General features: G+C 46.9%; 1 protein-coding gene across 1 annotated transcript in view; it reads right to left on the bottom strand.

Annotated features, from left to right (window-relative positions):
• Positions 1–20,467, bottom strand: part of LOC106806118 (rho guanine nucleotide exchange factor 28-like) — a 165,404-nt gene that overhangs the window by 139,928 nt on the left and 5,009 nt on the right. The window contains exons 2-4 of the mRNA XM_014807972.1: positions 9,375–9,481; positions 5,268–5,323; positions 582–629 (exon numbers count right to left, since the gene is read on the bottom strand). Of these exons, the coding sequence (XP_014663458.1) occupies positions 582–629; positions 5,268–5,323; positions 9,375–9,481 (211 nt within the window). The remainder of the gene's footprint in view (positions 1–581; positions 630–5,267; positions 5,324–9,374; positions 9,482–20,467) is intronic.

Raw genomic sequence — 20,467 nt, 5'->3', positions numbered from 1 at the left:
AGGGTGAGACATCATGTAGGATGGGTTAGAGGGTGAGACATCATGTAGGATGGGTTAGAGGGTGAGACATCATGTAGGATGGGCTAGAGGGTGTGAGACATCTGTGATCAGTTAGAGGGTGTTAGGCACCGTGTAGGATGGGTTAGAAGGTGCGAGACACAGGGCAGAGTGGGTCACAGGGCCACACAGGAAGATGGCACACAGGGTGGGTCATTGACATAGAACATCATGGGTTAGTGGGTGCGAGCTGTCACACAGAGGGAGTTAGACGATATAATACACACTAAGTGTGAAAAAGTACAAGACACCGCGCACATTGGATCAAGGTGAAGAGCACCACAATTGCACGCACGCACGCACACTCACACATACAAGAAACGCGGTGCACACGAGAACTATGGATTGACGAGGTGACAAGGCAGGCGTGACGCAAGCAACGGAAGTTCGCGGCCTGGAACCTCGGCATGGTTCAGTGCGCGAAGATCGATTCAGCGCGGGACATCGAACAATGCTGCGCGGGGTTGTCCCGCGTGCCGCCGCCGTCGCAGCACAAACAATTGGGAGTGACGACTCCAACTCACGTTGAGCTTGCGAGAGACCTGGCAGCGGCCGACTCTCCAGCGCTCCTGCTGCAAGGCAAGAGAGAATGCGTGAGCTTAGATGATAGCGCTCGCAGATGCAAAGTCGCACAGCGCGCTAGGCAGCAGCTACGGCGATGGCAGCGGTACTAGTCACTAGTGCAGGTGTCGCGACCGCGATGCGAGACTACGCGTCGGCTACGAGTGCCGGGCGCGGCTGCTTCTCGAAACGGCAACGAGAGGTGAAGCCATAAGCGTTTGCAATCGTCGCGATCGCACGCGCGCGACACACACAGAACTACGAGGTGGTGCGACGTGTGTGTGCAAGATCCCCACATGCAGTGTCTACGCTTCATGCATCGTACCGCCGGCATGCTCGCGGAAGGGGCGAGAGACATTGCCGTGCTCCCATCGCAATCGCTCGTAATCTCTAACTTATGTAGTAGCATGCATCCGGGAGGGCGAGAGAACAGGCGTTGTTCTCGAGTAATAACTAGAGACGAGGACGGGAAGTCAGAAGCATCAGCTCATTCCATCTTACTCGAAAAGTGAAGCCCTCGCTAACGCGCTTCGCTATTTTTAAGTCCGACGCAAAACCTAGAGGTGCTGTGACCAATCGTGACATTGATCATTCATTACGTACGTGAGACAGACCAGGTCCACAGGGCACATAGTCACTGCACTACCACATGTAGATTAGATTAGCTTATAATTAGGCGATGCCACTGAGTTGTGAGGTTAGCGATAACAACTAATACGCTCACAAGTATAACACTTGTGAGAGAACGACGACAATTTACGCGAGTGTTTGCGAGAGCTTGCGAGTGATACTTTTGACCGAGTACTGAGGAGGGATGTGATATATATACAGCATTCAACTGTGAGCCATTAATCACGTCAATGGGTTTACTACATCCATAGAAGGGCTAGGGGGACAGCAACGAGCATGTAACACGTCTTCTTGCATGATATTACACCTAAATGAACAAGCCTACGAAAGAAATAGTCACAGTTTGCTCAAGCCTCTATATACACCAAGCATCATTCAGATAAACTCATCACAGATTCAAAACTTGGGAGCAAGGCGGAACAAGTTGGGGTTAGAAGGGAGGGGGTAGGAAGTGCTGCCACTGGTATAAAAGGCGATTTAGTTTTGTAACCCAATTGTCCTGCAGTAACCCAGGTTCGAATCCTGGTCATGGCACCAGTGTAATGAATCCTATTGTGGGATTCTTACAGCCTGTGATCGTATAGTGAAGATAGGTTTGTGACTTTTGGCACGTGTAAGAAGTTACCATTAGATAGCGTGCTTAATAGCGAAGACACTGATTATAGACTAAGAAACAAGAGGTTACGTACAAACAACTGGTGATTTAATATTGTAACTAAAGAACGTACAAGTTACACGCGTACAAATTACACGGTCGCCTCAGCTAGGTATGTGAGTATGTTTTGGAATATTTTCTTGCTTGCGATTTGTGTTTAAACTACTTTGTTTGCTTGATTACTGTACTGTTGTTGACTTGTGTGTAAACCACTTTGTCACTCTTTGATTTGCATTGCATGCCGTACCTTGACTGAGTTGATAGACAACCATGTATTTATTTATTTGTCCCTGCGATAAGAGGCGACTGTGTAATTTGTACGTGTGTAACTTGTACGTTCTTTAGTTACAATATTAAATCACCAGTTGTTTGTACGTAACATCTTGTTTCTTCTTCTATAATCAGTGTCTTCTCTATTAAGCAAGCTATCTAATGGTAACTTCTTACACGCGCCAAAAGTCACGAACCTATCTTCACTATACGATCATAGGCCATAAGAATCCCACAATAGGATTCATTACAGTTTTCCTGGGTTGCATTTAATAGATGTGCACAGGTATGTTTGGTCCCCGCTAGCCCTAAATTGCAATACAAATCCACGTTATTTTGAGCCCTAGACAAGTGACCTAAAGTCTCTCATGATACTCGACGATCTAGATTATAAGATTGCTTATTGTTCTTATTATAACAGATTAGCCTTCATTTCGTGCCTGCGTACGAGGCGGCCATAGCGATGGTGTCATGGCGAGTCGAGTAAAGCACAGGAGAATGGAGCAAGGAGGCAGAGCCCGGAGTGACTCCATGGTAACAAACGATAACTACGGTAACAACCTGAAAAGAATGTGTCGTCACCCGTAGTGACGCATGCAGGATACACATAGTACAGAGTTTTAGTTCGCCGGTGCTCTCTGACGGAAGTGAGAAAGGGTGGCAGCCACCGTAATCAGTGTGACAACAGAAATAGTGAGGAGAGGAGGAGGAAGGGGGCAGCGAAAAGCCGATGTCGGCTACTGCCGTCGCCGCTGTACAACAACGAAGCACCACCACCAATGACAGCGAGTGTACGGTTGGTTCTCCTAGCATCATGCACGACAGGCATGTCCATCTGTCACGTCCCTCGTAGTAGTGCCTATCATCTCTCTCTCTCTCTCTCTCTCTCTCTCTCTCTCTCTCTCTCTCTCTCTAGATCTCCTTCTCTCCATCTCTCTCTCGCTCCCTCTCTCTCCATCTCTCCGTCTCTCACTCTTTCTCTCTCACACTCGCTTTCTTTCTCACTCTCCTCTTGCTCTCTTTCTCTCTCCCTCTTTCGCTTATTCTCTCACTCTCTCTCTTTCTCTCAAGAGCGTCAGAATGAGAGAGTGAAAGTGCAAACGAGAGAGGAGGCGAGAACGAGCAAGGAAGAGGAAGAGAGCAAAACGTGGAGGAAGACGTAACAGTGGATTGCCGACACTTCTCCAATCGATTCTCTCGGGAGCGGACGCGTCTGCATTTCAGCGAGCGGCACTCCTTCAGGCCACAATGAAAAAAATCTTTGTTTGCCCTCACCCGACCCAGGCTGAAAAGTTTGGGTAGGCAGGTAGGCTTTTTTTGAGGGAGGTTTTTTTACAAATTCAGCATGGTGTCTACATGCTCGGGTGTGCTTGTGTGGAGATACATTTTATGTTGAATGTTTGTTTTGCTTGGTACATATAATGTATTGCCTACAGATTTATATAATGAACAGCGATACAATTTGTAAAAAAAAAAGAATGGAAAAGATCAATAAAATTGTTTGCGTCGGCCCCTTTTTGGCGGGTCGGTCGGTTTAGGGCAAACAAACAATATTTTTATCATGGCCTCCCCGTGCAGCGGCTGCGACTACTCTACGCGACCACGTGCCGAGAGAAAGGGTTGGAGATGAGATCGCAACTCTAGCCTAGCCGGTGCTGCTATGACTGTCTGGACACCACGAGTACGTGCAACGGTGCGGCATAGGGAATTGCTCTCGCAGGAAAGGGCTGCGTGTGTGACTAGCGTACCACTTACTTAAGGCCAAACTTAGAGGCAACCCTTTGCCACCGCAGGTACCCATATGACACCGAGCAGGACCTAGTAAGACTGTGAAAACACACACACACACACGGCGTCAAACTACAAGTGAGAAACACAGTCATCCGACTCCCTGTTACGCAGTGTTCAACGTTGTTTATGTAGTTAGCAGCAGTAGCAGCAGCAGCAGCAGCAGCAGCAGCAGCAGCAGCAGCAGCCGTAGTAGTAGCAGCAGCAGCTGTAGTAGTAGCAGCAGCAGCAGCACCACACTGCTCACCACACAAACATAGGTTGTGACACTGTCAAACAAGCGGACATAATGCTACTGAGGGTCTTGCTAGCTCTAGGCCATCGGTGCGGTGTCATTGTCACCGGACCCTAAGCACATGACAGTGAGAGGAATGATCAGATAAGACGACAAAAAACGGTTCTGCGTAAACGAAGCTACTTTCAAACTAACGATGTACACGGTCTAATCTTATTGCAGGCACTGTCAAACTCTCTTACGAGTGAATGAGTGAACACTACGCGAGCATAACGTACATGTATGGCAACACAGATGATGAGACTGGTCATCCTACACGAGTTCTAGGCAGAACTTAAAATTTCATCCAGCATTTTAATTTCAGTTTGGCTTTGCTTTGCTTGCACCTACCACTTGCATTCGGATCTAATGTTAGTTATCATCTTCATTTTCATTTCATTTCAACTCCATTTACTCTAGATCCTCGCACATTCCTTTCCACACTGACTCGAATTTGAATCGAAATGAAAAATTGGGAAAACTCCCAAGAGTTCTTGCGAAAAAAATACCCGCGTAAGGCTGCCACCCTCATGCCACCTGTGCGGCCATACTTACTCAACTACCAACTGTTATTGCGAGTAGAAAGTGAACAGACACAGGCGCCCCCTGCCGCACGGGCGAGGGCATCGCGCTGCGTTTGTTCAAGTGTTACTCAGTGCCATGCTCTGCCATTCGTCAGTCATCCAGCGAGCGAGTGAGCACGCGCAAACGCACGCGCCACACGGCTCCTCTACGGCAAGCCCAAGTCACGCTGTTGATGCTGCTGCCACCTACTGGTGAATAAAGGTCATGGCATGCACATCTCTCACCACTGCAGACGCATGCACACTGCGGCATCCTCCCTACCGGCCACCTGTTCATTCGAGCGTGATGCGTGTACAACCGGCACCCCGGGCACTTTACCCCGGCACTTCCGGTAAATTCACCGGCAGTGCACGGACTTAAAAAATTACGCTGGTTACATTGTGTTAGAGCAATAGGCGTGGACGAATCACATTAGACTAATGCGAGTCTATGGCAAGGCTGGTATACCTGGTCGCAGATCGTTCGAGTGAACTCCCAAGCAGGGCTCCCGTCGATACTGAATGCTGAAACAGAGAAAGACACAATTGTTCGGAGCATCGCAGCAATAAAACCGCGCGAGAAATAATACGCGATCGATATAATCATACAAAACACATGCCAGATGTAAACATTTTTTAAGAGGCTTATTATAATTCTTAAAGAGGAGTACAGTAATACCCAGCATTATGTAAGCCCATGTCAGGTTATGCAATATCGCACATACGTAATTTATAAATTATGACCACTTTACTCGCGATATGAAAAGAAAATTCGCTCTTATATAATTTTGCACAAGAATCAACCATAACTAAAATTTGTGGTATAAATATGCAGTCAGCTGCCAATGCATTGGATGGGTCATCTTTGATACGTGTAACGTACCATTATCGAATTAGACAGTTTGAACTACACGTATATTATATTATGAAATGTGTGTTTCTACAATCAGCGCCGACCCCTCTGCGTCCTTTTCACTTCAAGTATATGCTATTTCAAGAGCAGTTCACATTGACCTCAGTTACTACAGAGTTGTACAAAGTGAAGATCCATCTTAAATGGCAACAAACTTTACATTGATGTTGGCCTTATCATCGGAGACACCCAAATCCAATCAATGAACAAAGTAAGCCAGCTGGCAGTAGTCTCCATCCTTCTCCCTCCCAGTAATTCTTATTTGGAAGTCCTGCTCCCTCCGATCATTATCACAATACTGTGTTTACATCATCAAATAATCAAAAGGTGCGTTTAAATTTACTGCATTCCGAATTTTCTATGGTAAAATGTGTAAAAATTTTGTTGCCATTTTTTTACATTAATTGTAAGAACTAACGGGGACTAAACGTATCGTCAAATTCTTACCTGATAAGATTGTTTCTAGACATAATAACTATAACGATATAAAGTAGTTAAAAATCCAAAAAACCTGGACGATTTGATATTATGTTCCTGATATTAATTGCTTGCTATGGGCTATGTATGAGTCACGAGTGTATGTTCACATCGAACAATATAGATAAACAGAAAGTATAATGCAGCAATTAAACCATAAAAAGTGAACAGAATTACTTATATTTATTTTTACTATTTACGGTGACGTAATCACTTTAACAAGTGCCGCAGTGCGACAGGGCTCATCTGGTGTCTGGTGTTCTGCTGATGAATTCATTTGTGCATAGCAAGACGTCTTATACATAAGTCTTCTCTATTCTTGTTTAACTTTCGTAGCCAATTGGAACAAATATATCAGCTACACTTTCGCACCCACCTAATCTCTATGCATTGCAGACACATTTGCATTGCAGGCTGGCAGGCAACAATTATGATTAGAAGCGTGCCAGCCATGGGCTGCCCTGTGTTTTTGCCTACCCACACGAGCATTCACTGATTCAGCCTTCAGGGTGTTATAGACAGACTGCTTTAGAAAATAATATGATTTAAGGAGCGTAAACCTTGTTCAACAAACATTTGCCTTTGCAATTAAACTGTGCAACTGTATCCTCACATTCACACAGGTATAAGCTCTAATAACAGCAAAAGCAGTTCAGTCCTTTGTTAACAGTCAACAAATCAATGTTTAACCCTCCTCTTGAGGGTCAAAAAGGTTACCCAACAGTTACTCTTCGCATGTCAGGGAAAAGTACATTTCATGGTCCTTTCAATAAAGCCATAAAAATGGTAGGTCACCGCTGAAACAAAAAAGTTTTTCAATCGCTCCGTCAGACCATGTCCTCAGAAAATGTCTAAAATCTGTCCTGTGCCCCCACTGACCTTTGACCTTAACCTCGGCAAATTCAGGGCACAGTGATGCTGTTTTTCCTACTGCATGATGTGATATCACCGGACTATCGGCGAGCCTAGGTCGAGCCGTTTAGATCTGCTGCCGCAATTCCTGTACTTTCCTCACTATACCTTAAGGCCCGGGCACACCACCAGCGATTAACAATCGGTGACTAAATCGCCCGGTGAAATCGCCCGGTGAAATCAATAGTGTGCTCCACCAACCTTGCCGCCGATTTATCGTCGATTCACATCGCAAGCGACCTGAAAACGTTTTGATATTCATCGGCGCGACTATTTTCCAGTGGCGACGAAATCGCCTAAGTGTGTCCGGGGCCAAGCGCATAAAATCGCCGAATTGTACAATTCATCCAGTCCCCATCAGAGTTGTTCAATGAATACTGATCTAATATCGATGTTTCCATCTTTTATATGCATGTCATGTAATCAGCCGATGCACCGCACCGCACGCCACGCCGACAGCTCTATGCACTGCGACTGTTGTAGTGCAACACGCACCACGGGTCGCATCACCGACAGCTTAACGTGGCCACATATCACGCAGCGGCACGCAATGTAACCTAGCACACACACGCACGGACACCACCGCCACATGAACAAGCTTCTGCAGCACAAGACACCAGCACACATCACACGTTACCTGCACCAACGCACACACGCACCGCATCGCACACGCGCACGAACGTGTACCTGCACGCAGCAGGCACACACGCACACACGTGTACGTCACACAGCCACGCGAGCCACGCACGCACCGCGACATAGGCACGCACGTTTGTAAGGTTCACACCCACGCACGCACCGGCACGCACGTCGTACTGCACACGCACGCACGCACGCACGTGTACCGTACACCACGCACGTGGTGACGTGCATCACAGCGCACACGCACTCATGTGCACCACGAACGTGTACCTGCACACGCGCGCACACTCATCGCAGCACGCACGCACGTGTCGTATCTACGCACGCACGCGCAGAGCACGTAATGCACCGCACCCGCATGCACGCCAGGTGAGACGTGCACCACCCACGCACCGCCGTATATGGCATACCACGCGCTGCGCTCGCACGCGACGTGTACGGCACAACGCACCGCACCCCTCCACGTGTACTGCACACACCACACGCACGCACGGCACGCACGCGTACGTGACACGCACCGCACTCACATCCACAGCCACGCAGCACGCACGTGACGTCACAGCACGCACCGCTACATGCACGCCAACGCCGTCCCGCAACGTGTGACCGTGCTCACGGCACGCACGCACGCACCAATGGTTACCACCCGTGTAAGCTGCACACCCACACCCAAAAACCCCCCGCACGCAACGCGCGACGCACGCAACGCACCGAACGCACGGTGTAACGTACACACGCACCGCACGCACGCAACGTTTACCCTTGCACACGCACAGCACGCGCGGCACGTGTAACGTGCAACAACGCACCATTCAACCACGTGTACGGCCGCACGTTGTACGCACGCACGCACGTAATAGCGTGCACAACACACTACGAGCGGACCCGCACGCAGCTTCACGCTGTACAGTCACACACACGCAGCACACGCACGCCACGCACGCACGCAACCGCATGTATCGCACGTGTAACTCCCCGCACTGCACGGCACCGAAACGCACTTACGTACAGCACGCACGTCCGCGCACGTGGTACGTGCACACGCACAAACATGGCACGCACACATGCAGCAGACCACGACGTGCCGCACACGCACAACACGTATTATCGTGCACAACAGCACACACGAACGCAGCACACGCACGCAATCACGCACGTTTACATACACACCACTGCAACGCATGAACTCACGCAGGTGTACGTGCAGCACGTACGCACGCACGCACGCAACGTGCTACGTGCACATCAGGCACGACTAGCGATTTCCAGCAGGCGATTTAAGTCTCAGCCCGATTCTAATCCGCTAGTCGCCTGTCCACTCCGACCTTGCATTTGTAACTTGTCCTCGCCAGTACTGCATTTAGCTTTTAAACATTCTGTACGGGACCACAGCGTCCGGGAAAATTACATACAGGCACCATCAATAGAAAACGTTATTTACGTAAGCGCGCGCGGTATGCTACATCCGCAGTAACGCCCATAACCCATCACGCAGATGCATCATACTCCGGCGAATTTTAGATAATTATTTTTTCTAATATCAAAAAAACATAAGAGACCCTTCCAACGATCACCCTGTCCTGGTAACATCGTCCTCGGTCCCCATGGCGACGAGATGCTGGCAATGCTTACCTGCTGCTGTATGTTTTTCTTCTGTGCGCCCGCTCTGCCGTCTCCGAGAAGAACCTGGCTTGTACTGACAGCTGAACCTGGCCCTGCACGGCCGATGCCATGATAGACTGTTAGTCAAGTCGCATTCTAAGACTCATAACGTCTAATCATAGAAGGAGAGTGAGAGTGAGTGACAGCAAGAGAGAGAAAGTGATTGAGAGCAAGAGAGAGAGATGTATCTATATATATAGTAATGGTGTAGTAGAGAGAGAGATGAGAGAAGAGAGAGAGCGAGAGAGAAGAGAGAGAGAAAGAGAGAGAGAGAGAGAGAGAGGGCGAGAGAGGAAGAGCGATATAGAGAGAGAGAGGATAGAGGAGAGAGGAGAGAGAGAAAGACAGAGAGCGAGATAGAGATAAAGAGATCAAGATACAGCGAGAGAGTGAGAGAGAGAAAGAGAGAGTAAGAGAGATCTACACGTATCATGTTATGGCGCGACCAACGCTACGTGTATTGTGGCACGAGAATTGTTACTAGCGCCACAAGCCACGGAGATATCAACGTCGGTAATTAACGCGCGTGTATTAATTAACCGGCTAGCATAGAAGCGATAATAAACGGTGCGCGGTGGCCCGTTGGCGACAACGCACAGCGCAAAACATATCATTACTAAGAGATGGCCGATCACGCAGTCGTGTGCTCAGCGACCGCAAGCATGGGGGGGGGGTTAATAAGGACAGTAATAATTAAAAGACATAATCATAAGCCGAGCAGGCTAAACGCAGCGGCGGGACGTGCACGAGCGCGGAAGGCCAGTCCGCGGCGGAAGCTGGAGCGAGTCGTGAGGTCGAGACAACAAGCGCGGGCCGCGATTATAAGGATGGTGGCATTGGGCGAACGGGGCGGCTCATGTACGATGCAACATATATGCATTCCAATAAAGACGTCTATATCATATATAATCTACACAACCTCTTCGATCATGAATGGCTACGATCACCGACCGATGAGATAAAGTAACTACAGATTACCAGGGCTACATTTGGTGCCGTTTGACCAAAAAGAACTGAGTATTCCGTTGCAAAACAACGCAGGAGGGAGAAGATGAAGAGGAAGAAGGCGAATCTACCGTGTATGATGCATGCGCCGAACATTGAGTAAACAAAACGCAAGAGAAAAAGAAAGAAGAAGAAGAAGAAGAAGAAGAAGAAGAAGAAGAAGAAGAAGAAGAAGAAGAAGAAGAAGCAGAAGAAAGAAGAAATCAACATTGAGATGCTTGGCAGATTCCGCAGTGATGGTGACATTCGTTATGCAGAGTTTCGCCATACGGGCATTGCGTAGGGAAATGCATACGAACAGTGATATGATGCGACAGAGAACGCACATATATATATAAGACAGAACATTCGCATAAGTACGACCTGGCTATCGAGCAAGCGAGGCAGCAAAGATGGCTAGCATACGATATCAAGCTGCGACAAGCGCATCACCGTGAAGTATTGATCCGACCAACAGACGTCGCCTAGCAACCAAAGGCGATCAATAACAGCAAGCAAGCGAGCTAGCAAGCGTCACAACGGCCAGCTGACGACCGCGACAAAGAGAACGCGCTTCAAACTTTTCAAGCTCAAGCTCAACACAGCTTTAACAAAGAGGGGTGAGTGAAACAAATTCTTGTGTCGGCATAGATAGATTTCATTATCTTATTGAACGTTATTGAAGTTAAAGGTACGAGCGTATTACTTAGCGAAATATTACAGCACTTTTCCCTACCTATATAACTCTACCTCCACCACCCTCAACATCCTATAGTTTTATTACGTTAGCCATGACGGATTTAACCATAGAAACGATGGCACGTGTTTTTATTGAAGGAGTTAAGCCATCACTTGACAGTGTGGTAAACAGTTTAGCTCATAGCGCACGAGTTTCGGAATTGCGTCGAGAAACGCCAAAATTTTCGGGGGAACAACTGCAGGAACGTACATTAGGACCCACCTTTATACAATGGCATGCAGCCTTATCATGGGTTCAAATTCAATTAAAATTATCTGATAGCGATCTCATGAATTTTGCTATAAGCACATTGCACGGACCTGCTGCTGACTTTACGCGCCGTTTACTCTCGGAGACTCCCGAAATTTCTTGGAAGAGTTTCTATGAAGCTTTATGCTCGCGGTTTAGAGACCCGTTGCATGGGTTAATAGCAGATAGACAGTTAAACAGTTTCCGTCAAAATCAACGGGAAGAAATACGAACTTATGCAGATTGTCTAATCCGTCTAGCAGAAATAGCGATTCCCCCACACCAACTGAATCAGGAATTAATTCAAAAACATCTTACGGACATATTTTTGGGCGGGCTGAACAGCGTAGCTATACAGAAGCTATTATTGTCACATAAAGTATGCAAATTACAGGACGTGATCGACTTAGCTGTGAGACGATCAGTTTTGGAACGAAAACTTTCGATACGCAGGAGGCATACCACTACAGACACTAATGAGATTAGACGTAAGGCAAAGATAGGCAGAGACATGCCTCGTAAAAACGTTCCACAGTTACGTTCTCATGGCGAATCGCGATGAACCCATACAGAACACAGGGTCACTTCGCTTATGAATGCCGACGTATACGCAATCATCACGTTCATAGTGACAAAGCCGGTTAAGAGTGCCATCAACCACGGTTGATAGATCGTTAACCGCAATGCTATGCTGCGATATTCGAGTATCCGGGATTACACTTACGGCACTAATAAATACGGGATCTGAGTGTACTCTTTTAGATGAAGCGGTTTGGCAAGGACTGCCGGAGCGTGTTACAGAGACTGCGAATTTCTGTAGTGCAGATAAAGCAAACTTGCAATCGGTCTCAGGACAGCGGTTAGAAGGAAAAAGGAGAGGTCACCACCAGAGTTACGTCTCAATGTACCATGTATATTATCAAGAGGTTACCAACACAGGGGCAAGGGTCGATTTTGAGAATGCATGTCTGTCGGTAAGAAATAGTATTATTCCTATATTTGGTCGCGAAGCAAGGTGCATATTGTTACCACCACTCAATGTAGCAGTGGTGCAACGCTACAGGTGGATCGAGCCTTTTGAGACGATTCATTGTGACTGTCGAGTAAGTGGGAATTTGTTAGTGGGAACAAATGTTCTAGTCCAGCCATCGGCAGCACTCAAGATCTGCTGTCGTTATCCAGGACTGCAGGTAGTATCAGCTGTGTATCGGGTGACAAAGACTGGAACGATACATTGCGTAGTTAAGAATGCATCAGCTTCACGCGTTCACTTGCCGCGTAAGGCAACTTTAGCGATTATAGAGCCACTGACAACGCGTAGTATAAAGTATGTCGCACTAAGGGAATGTACGGTTCCATTAGGCACTACGGGCGATGGAGCACAGCGTCAAGCAATTAATGCAATTAGGCTAGGGGGGTATCACCACTTGCATCGACAGGAAGATAGAAATATGAAACCTGCTAACACGTAAAAGTAGGATCTGAATAAGACGGAGAAACAATTTGATTACAATTCATTAGTTAAGCACGGAACTAATCCGCAACACAGAGCACGACTCTTAACATTCTTAAAGGCACATAGATCAACGTTCGCGCATACAGATGCCGAGTTGGGTCGAACAAAAGAATACGAAATGGAAATTAATACGGGAAACCATCCAGCGTTCAAAACTTCTCCGTACTGTATGTCAATTTCTCAGCAAAAAGAAGTAGATAACCAGGTTAAAGCTATATTAAAGGCAGGATTAATTAGGCCATCAATGTCGGAATGGATTTCAGGGGTTCTTCTTGTTAAGAAAAAGACTGGCAAATGGAGAATGTGTATAGATTACAGACGTTTAAACTCAGTTACGAGATCCGATGCGTTTCCTCTACCAGTAATCGACGATGTTATGCAAAATGTTGGAAAAGCTAAGTTCTTTGGACATGCGTAGTGATTACCATCAGATACCATTAGCAAGGCGAGACCAACATAAGTCAGCATTTGTAACAACGCGAGGCCTGTACGACTTTCGAGTCATGCCTTTTGGAGCTAAAGGAAGCCCAGCTCAGTATCAAAAAATTATGAACCATGTTCTTGTGGGTTTACAGCACAAATATGCGATCGCTTACTTAGACGATATAGAGTACCGAAGTGTGACGTCACGTTGGCAAGACAACGTACGGGCTGGTTCTACACAAGCCACTGGCTCTATAACATTAACTGCGTGAAAATGTTGTGCGTACGTAGTCCACCCCCTCCGCCCTCATCCCCCTCCCCCGAAAAGTTGCCGTATTTGATCAATTTATTTTGCACTACAGACAAGGCCTAATCACACAAAGTGCAATTTATTTATAAACCCTCAACTCTATATATGCAACGCTGCATTTAGGGCATAAATTTATCCATATTACAACTAAAACGACTATGTCCGTCTATAAGATATCTCGTACAATCCCTTTTGGTTTAATGAATAAATAAGATATATATTTCTGTATGCCCTCTGGTCTGGGCAAGTGGTTTTGCCGACTTATCAATCGTGCGCTTTAAGTGGCGCGTACTCGCTCCGTTGAATAATCAAACTAGTAGTGTTCAGTTTTAAAGCATTTTTTACATGAATATCTCCACTACACGTGTGATTGTACACGCATTGAAACCTTTTATGTTCGCTTCGTCTAAACTAAGTTTACCTACTAAGGAGCTACATGGAACTAACATTACCTAGCAATCTAGAGTGAAACAGCAATCTCTTTAAGCCTCTCTCGCTAACCTGCATAAACTAATGCTTTAGCCTCACGCTCTACCTAATTTTGGCCAGACGCATCCAGCACCTTCCAGTGATATATCGCTCTTCACTTACACTACCTCATATGTACTCTTCGCACTTCTCCTCTGCTTTTCCTGAACATCGCGTTTTCCGGTTAATACGGGACTAAGCCCTGTCGGCAAACAGTACAGTCCATACCGTACTGCCATTTGTGCTACACACAATCACCGCGCGACGCGAGACTTAACTTTGGGCCAAATCGTGGGTCTCGGGCGTCGTCGCAACCGCACCATCCTACGAAATTTTGACGCATCGTCATCCGCATCGACGCTGCGCTTCGCTGAGACCAAAACCTTGAACACGATGCACCATTTTTTCTTGTTGCCACGACTCCTTTTTTTAGGATATCTATGTCTTCGGTTGTCGTGAGCTCTGTCCTGCCTAGCAGTCTTGCCCGCGACTGCTTGTGCCCCGCACTCAAATTATCTTGTCGTGCGGTCCAGAAGAACTTTTTTAGTCAAACAAATCTTCACGACTATGCACGCGTTCTGTCCTACACCGTCTCCACGGCATGTTCCGCTAAGACAAAACGCGTCATGGAGACAGTCTGCAAGATGCTCATCACCGATAATTATTATATAATTCGTATAAGGGAGTGGCTCGCACAACCTATATGCAAGTCGTGTCGTGCGATTTAGTCATTGCGTTTAGTCCATTGCACTTCCAACCACTTAATTTACTCATCGTTTTTGAGGTCTGCTACTATAGCTGCGCGACAGCGAGACATGGTATCCTTCACGTACACCCCGGTTCACCTCCCTCCACTGAACGCTTGGCAACTATCAAAAAACTGCCTGTTGCGCTGAAGGGAGGATGGGCGTAATCCCTGCTGACGCCCGACTACGCGTGCCCTGCTGAGGGGGGTCTGGAGGAAACTCCAGCACAAACATAATATTAGTGCCTGTTGGCTTGATCCGGGCCCGGAAGCAGCGCAGAATCCGGCCGAAGTAACCCCCGACGTTGGTGGGTGTCGCTTTGGATTCGTAGCCGGCCGTCACATGATGTTTTGGGCAGTTTATAGTAACTTCTGAGTGCAAGAGTTGGAGCGGGAATCTGCCGGGACTTCGTTGGTCACATGCCGGGATCGGGAGTTCTGGCATTGCTCTTCAGGAGCGGAAGCTGTCCGCCAGCTCGAGTGCGATCGCCCCACCTCGCATCACCAAGAGGCCAACGCTAGGCTTTACCACCTTGGTCTCTCTGTTGGTTTTCTTCTTGATGAGGCATCCTGATCTCTACTTTGATTAAATAAGTTGACAAATGGCAGAAAAATCGAGCACGACTTCGATGTATCACTGTCGAAAATTCTCTGGCAGCCAAATGTGTCAGGCAAACAGGACCGGGCCTCGTTATATAGTCGCGGAGACGGGTCAGACGCGCGAGTGGACCACGAGTGACCACGAAGACCCACGACTGTTGCTTGCGCGAGTCATCACGACGTGTAGCCACGTGCAGTCCACGATGTGAACACGACCTAGTTTCCAGCCGGGGAAAAACAAGCCCCCCGACAACTCACGACTTGACGCACGAGCTGACGTTGCGCACGACTACACGGCATAACCACGATCATAACTTTTTTTTCTGTCGCGTCCCATCGCCCAAACCATCATTTGCATGTGTCGTAGCCTTGGACACTCGAAATACATTCGGGATTTCAAGAGTCTGGGCCGACGACAGAATATTTTATGGTTCCACACGACAAAATTTCGTACGGATCCGTTGTGACCGGGGCCTCTAACGCCATAACGGCCGAGCATCACAATAAATGTTGTATATGGTTTATCTGTATCTGCCAATGCCAAAATGTCCGGGTGGATTCTTATCATGCCGTTTTCATAATGCGTGAGAAGGCCTTTCCTCTGCCTCTGCCAGAGCCTCAAATTCGTAAGGGTGTGTCTTTATGCGTAAGCCTGTGTCAGATGGTCTACGCTAATCGCTAGCATACATGTTTGAATCATAATTTCCTGTAAGACCCTGTTAGACCCAATATATTGCACGTACCCCCGGTCTGCTGTTTTTGTGCGGTATCTTTTGTATAGCTGTGACCTTCTCTGCGTCAGCCAATTACCTCTGCCTCTCAGCGGATATATGACCGCCAAATACTTGACCCTCACGCAACAGTCTCACACCTCGTATTTACGCTTATATAATATCATCCCTCTCTCAAACTTTTTCATAGCATTGTACTGTTGTTCTTCGAAACGTGGCCGCTGTACACCCATATATCCGGCTAAGTAAAGCGATCGCATATTTGTCTGTAACCCTCAATGAAGATGGTTCCTAGTAATTTCTTTGATACTGCCTAGCTTGGGTCTGCCTTTAGCCTCCAAAAGGTCAGGATTGCGAAAGTCGAGCTTATGTTGCTCTCGCCCTGCTAGATGGTAGTCTTTCGCGTCCCTGCTACTCACCCTCGCTCCTACCTCTCCAAAGAACTAGTTCGTTCCAACGTATTTTTGCTAGAATACATCGCTCGAATAACTGGCTAGAGGAAACGCCATCGGATCTCGTAACCTGAGTTTAAACGTCTGTAATCTTTCACATTCTCCATCTCCATTTTCTCTCTCTTACTACAGCGCATACCCTGAATCCATTCCCGACATGATGGCCTAATTAATCCTGCCTTTATAGGTAGCTTTAAACCTGGTGTATCACTCTTTTGCTGAGAAACTGACATACATTACAGAGAGTTCTTGAACGCTGGCATCGGTCTTCCTGATGAATTTCCATTTCGTAATCAGTCTTTATGTTTCCGACCAACTCGGCCACTCTGCTATGCGCGAACGTTGACTTATGTGCCTTTAGAATGTTAAGATACAGTCTGCTGCTCTGTGTGCGGATTAGTTCCGTGCCTTAACTAATGAAGTTGTAATCAAAATGCCTCTCCTCGTCTTTTCAGACTCCTGCTTTTGCGTGTTAGCAGGTTTTATATTCTATCTTGCCTGTCGATGCAAGTGGCGATACCCCGAGCCTAATTGATTAATGCTTGACGCGTGCTCCACGCTCCGTAGCTGCCTATGGAACCGTACATTCCCGTAGCGCGACGATACTTTATACTTACGCGTAGACTCGTGCTCTATAATTGCTAAAGTTGTCTCTCACGCGCAAAGCTGAACGCGTGAAGCTATTGCAATTCTTATACTACCGCACACAACTCGTATTCGCTTTCCAGCTCTTTGTCCACCCTGATACACAGCTGAACTACCAAGAGTACGATAAGTAAACAAGAGGAGACACACCGATTCCCGCATTTTTTAACGATTTTTCTCATCAAAAATTTGCCCACAATAAAGGCAAGCAGTGTATTTACGTTCCTCAGCTTTATGAACCACTACATCACCTCACCTTCATCGGTACTTGAATATTCGCTTTACATATATTTGCTACGCGTATTGTCTGTACAATACGTAATCTTTGCCACGAGCCCTGAATTCGATAACATTTACGCCTAAAAATGGCGACTTGATTGAGCTGTTTAGACATATTGAAGCTATCGGTGCGCCAAACTATTTCCAGCAACGGCACGGTATCCAAATCATGCGTGCCCGAGTTAGGGGTTAATGTACTTCGATTACCTGCGCGTGACGTACATCGTGATGACTTACTGTCAAACTCTATCACGAGATACTTAGTTATTATTGTATTATTATCTTATGTAAGATAGTTATCGTCAATTGATCTTGTGTTGCAATCACATAACTGAGCGCCGTCTCCCGCTCCACCGCACGGTTTCTTAACGAGATCAAAATTCGAAATTTAGATTGCTCTCTCAAACCCTATCGGGCACGAATGATTTTTGCGAAACCGTCCGTTGCTAATGATTAGCGCACCCGATAGCTTCTTAAATAATGGCCTAAACAGGCTCAACAACACTGCGGTAATCGTGCGAACTTCCAGCTCGTGCAAGGATTTGCCGAATTACAGCCAATTACGCGCAAATATATGTAAAACGAATATCAGTACCATGAAGGTGAGTGCATAGTGGTCAATAAAAGCTGCAGGAAACGTATACACTTGCTTTCTTTATTGGGTGGCCAATTCTTGACTGAGAAAATCGGCGTTAAAAATGCGTGGAATCGGTTGTCTCACTCTTGTGTTATCTATCTACTCTTGATACTACCTGCAGTCCGCGATAACCGACAGCAGATCTTGACTCGCTGCCGATCGCTGGACTATAACATCTCCTAACAAATTCCCACTTACTCGACACCCACAATCAATCGTCTCAAAGGCTCGATCCACCTGAGCGTTGCCATCACTGTCACACCTGATGGTTGGTCAACAATAATGCACCTTGCCTTCCGGACCCACAATTCATCAGGAATACCACACTATTTCTTACCGCACAGACATGCATTCTCAAAATCGACCCTCCCCTGTGTTCTGTACCCTGCAATTAATATACCATGCTACACTTAAGACTAACTCTGGTGGTAACCTCTCCTTTTACTTCCTAACGCTGTTCCCGAGACAATTGCAGTTTGCTTATCTGCACTACAGAAATTCCGCAGTCTCTGTAACACGCCTCGGCAAGTCCTTGCCAAACCGCTTCATCTAAAGAAGTACACTCAGATATCGTATTATATTAGTGACGAGTAAGTGTAAATCCCGGATACTCGAAGATTCGCAGGCATGCGTTGCCTTAACATCTATCACCCGTCGTTTGATGGCACTCTTCCTGGCTTTGTCACTATGGAACGTGAGATTCGCGATAAAACGTCGGCAATTCATAAGCGAAGTGACCCTGTGCTCTCTGATATCCGGTCTCGCGATCCGCCATGAGATCACGAACTGTGCCGAACGTCTTTTCACAGACCATGTCTCTGCTATCTCTGCCTTCCGTCTAATCTCATTAGCTGTCTGTAGCTGGTATGCCTCCTGCGTATGCGAAATTTTCGTTCCCAAACACACTGAGTCGTACTACAGCTAAGTCCGCATCACGTCCATGTAATTTGATACTTTGACTGTGACAATACATAGCTTACTATCGAGCCCTACGCTATTCAGCCCGCCCCAAAATATGTCCGAAGACTGTCTTTCATTAATCCTGATTCAGTGGTGTCGGGAATCGCTATTTCTGCTAGCCAACCGGATTAGACAAACTCTGCCCCATAAGTTGTATTTCTTCCCTTGATTTGACGGAGAACTGTTTAACTGCCTATCTTGTTTAAACCATGCAACGGGCTCTCTAAACGCGAGCATAAGAGCTTTATAGAAACTCTTCAAGAAATTTTCGCGGAGATCCTCGAGAGTACAACGCCGCGTAAAGTCACCAGCAGGTCCGTGCAATGCTGCTTTATAGCAAAATTCATGAAGACTCGCTATCAATAAGGTTAATTGAATTTTGAGAACCCATGATAAGGCTGGGAGTGCCATTGCTATAAAGGCGCGTCCTAATGTAGCGCTTCCTGCAAGTTGTTCGCCCCGAAAATTTTTGGCGTTCTCTCGACCGCAATCTCGACACTCGTGCGCTATGGGCCTAAACTGTTTACCACACTGTCAAGTGATGGCTTAACACTCCTTCAATAACAAACACCGTCGCCATCGTTTCTATGGTTGAAATCCGAGTCATGGCTACAACCGTAATAAAACTATAGGATGTTCGAGGGTGGTGGAACCTGTAGAGTTATGATACGTAGGGAAGTGCCTGTAATACTCTCTCACTAATACGCTCGTACTTCTAACTTCACCATAACGTTCAGATCAAGATAATGAAATCTATCTCATGCCGAACACAAGAATTTGTTTTCACTCACCCTCCACTTGTGTACAAGCTGTGTTTACTTGAGCTTGCAGTTTCGAAGCGCGTTCTCTCGTCGCGCGGGTCGCGATCAGCTGGTCCGTTCTGACGGCTTGCTAGCTCGCTTCGATTTACTCAAGCTGTTATTAGATCGCCTTTGGGTTGCATAGGCGACGTCTGTTCGGTCGGCCAATCAATACTTCACGGCTATGCGCTTGTCCTCAGCCTTCGATATGCGTATGCTAGCCCAAATGCTGCCTCGCTTGCTCGATAGCCAGGTCGTACCTAGTTGCAATAAAATTCCTGTCTTTATATATATGATCGAGTCGTTCTCTGTCGCTCATATCCACCTTGTCGTATGCATTTCCCTACGCCCAATGCCTATGCGAAACAGTCTTGGACATAGGGAGCTCGGAACGTCACCACTCACTGCGGAATCTCGCCAAGCATCTCAATGTTGATTTCTTTCTTTCTTCTTCTTCTTTTCTTCTTTCTCTTTTCTCTCTGCGTTTTGTTTACTCAATATTCGGTCGCCATGCACATCATACAC

Source organism: Priapulus caudatus, unplaced genomic scaffold (genome assembly GCF_000485595.1).
Source record: "Priapulus caudatus unplaced genomic scaffold, Priapulus_caudatus-5.0.1 Scaffold143, whole genome shotgun sequence".
NCBI lineage: Eukaryota > Metazoa > Priapulida > Priapulimorpha > Priapulimorphida > Priapulidae > Priapulus > Priapulus caudatus.
Note: the sequence above shows the minus strand (reverse complement) of the source record. Positions and strands in the feature narration are given on the sequence as shown.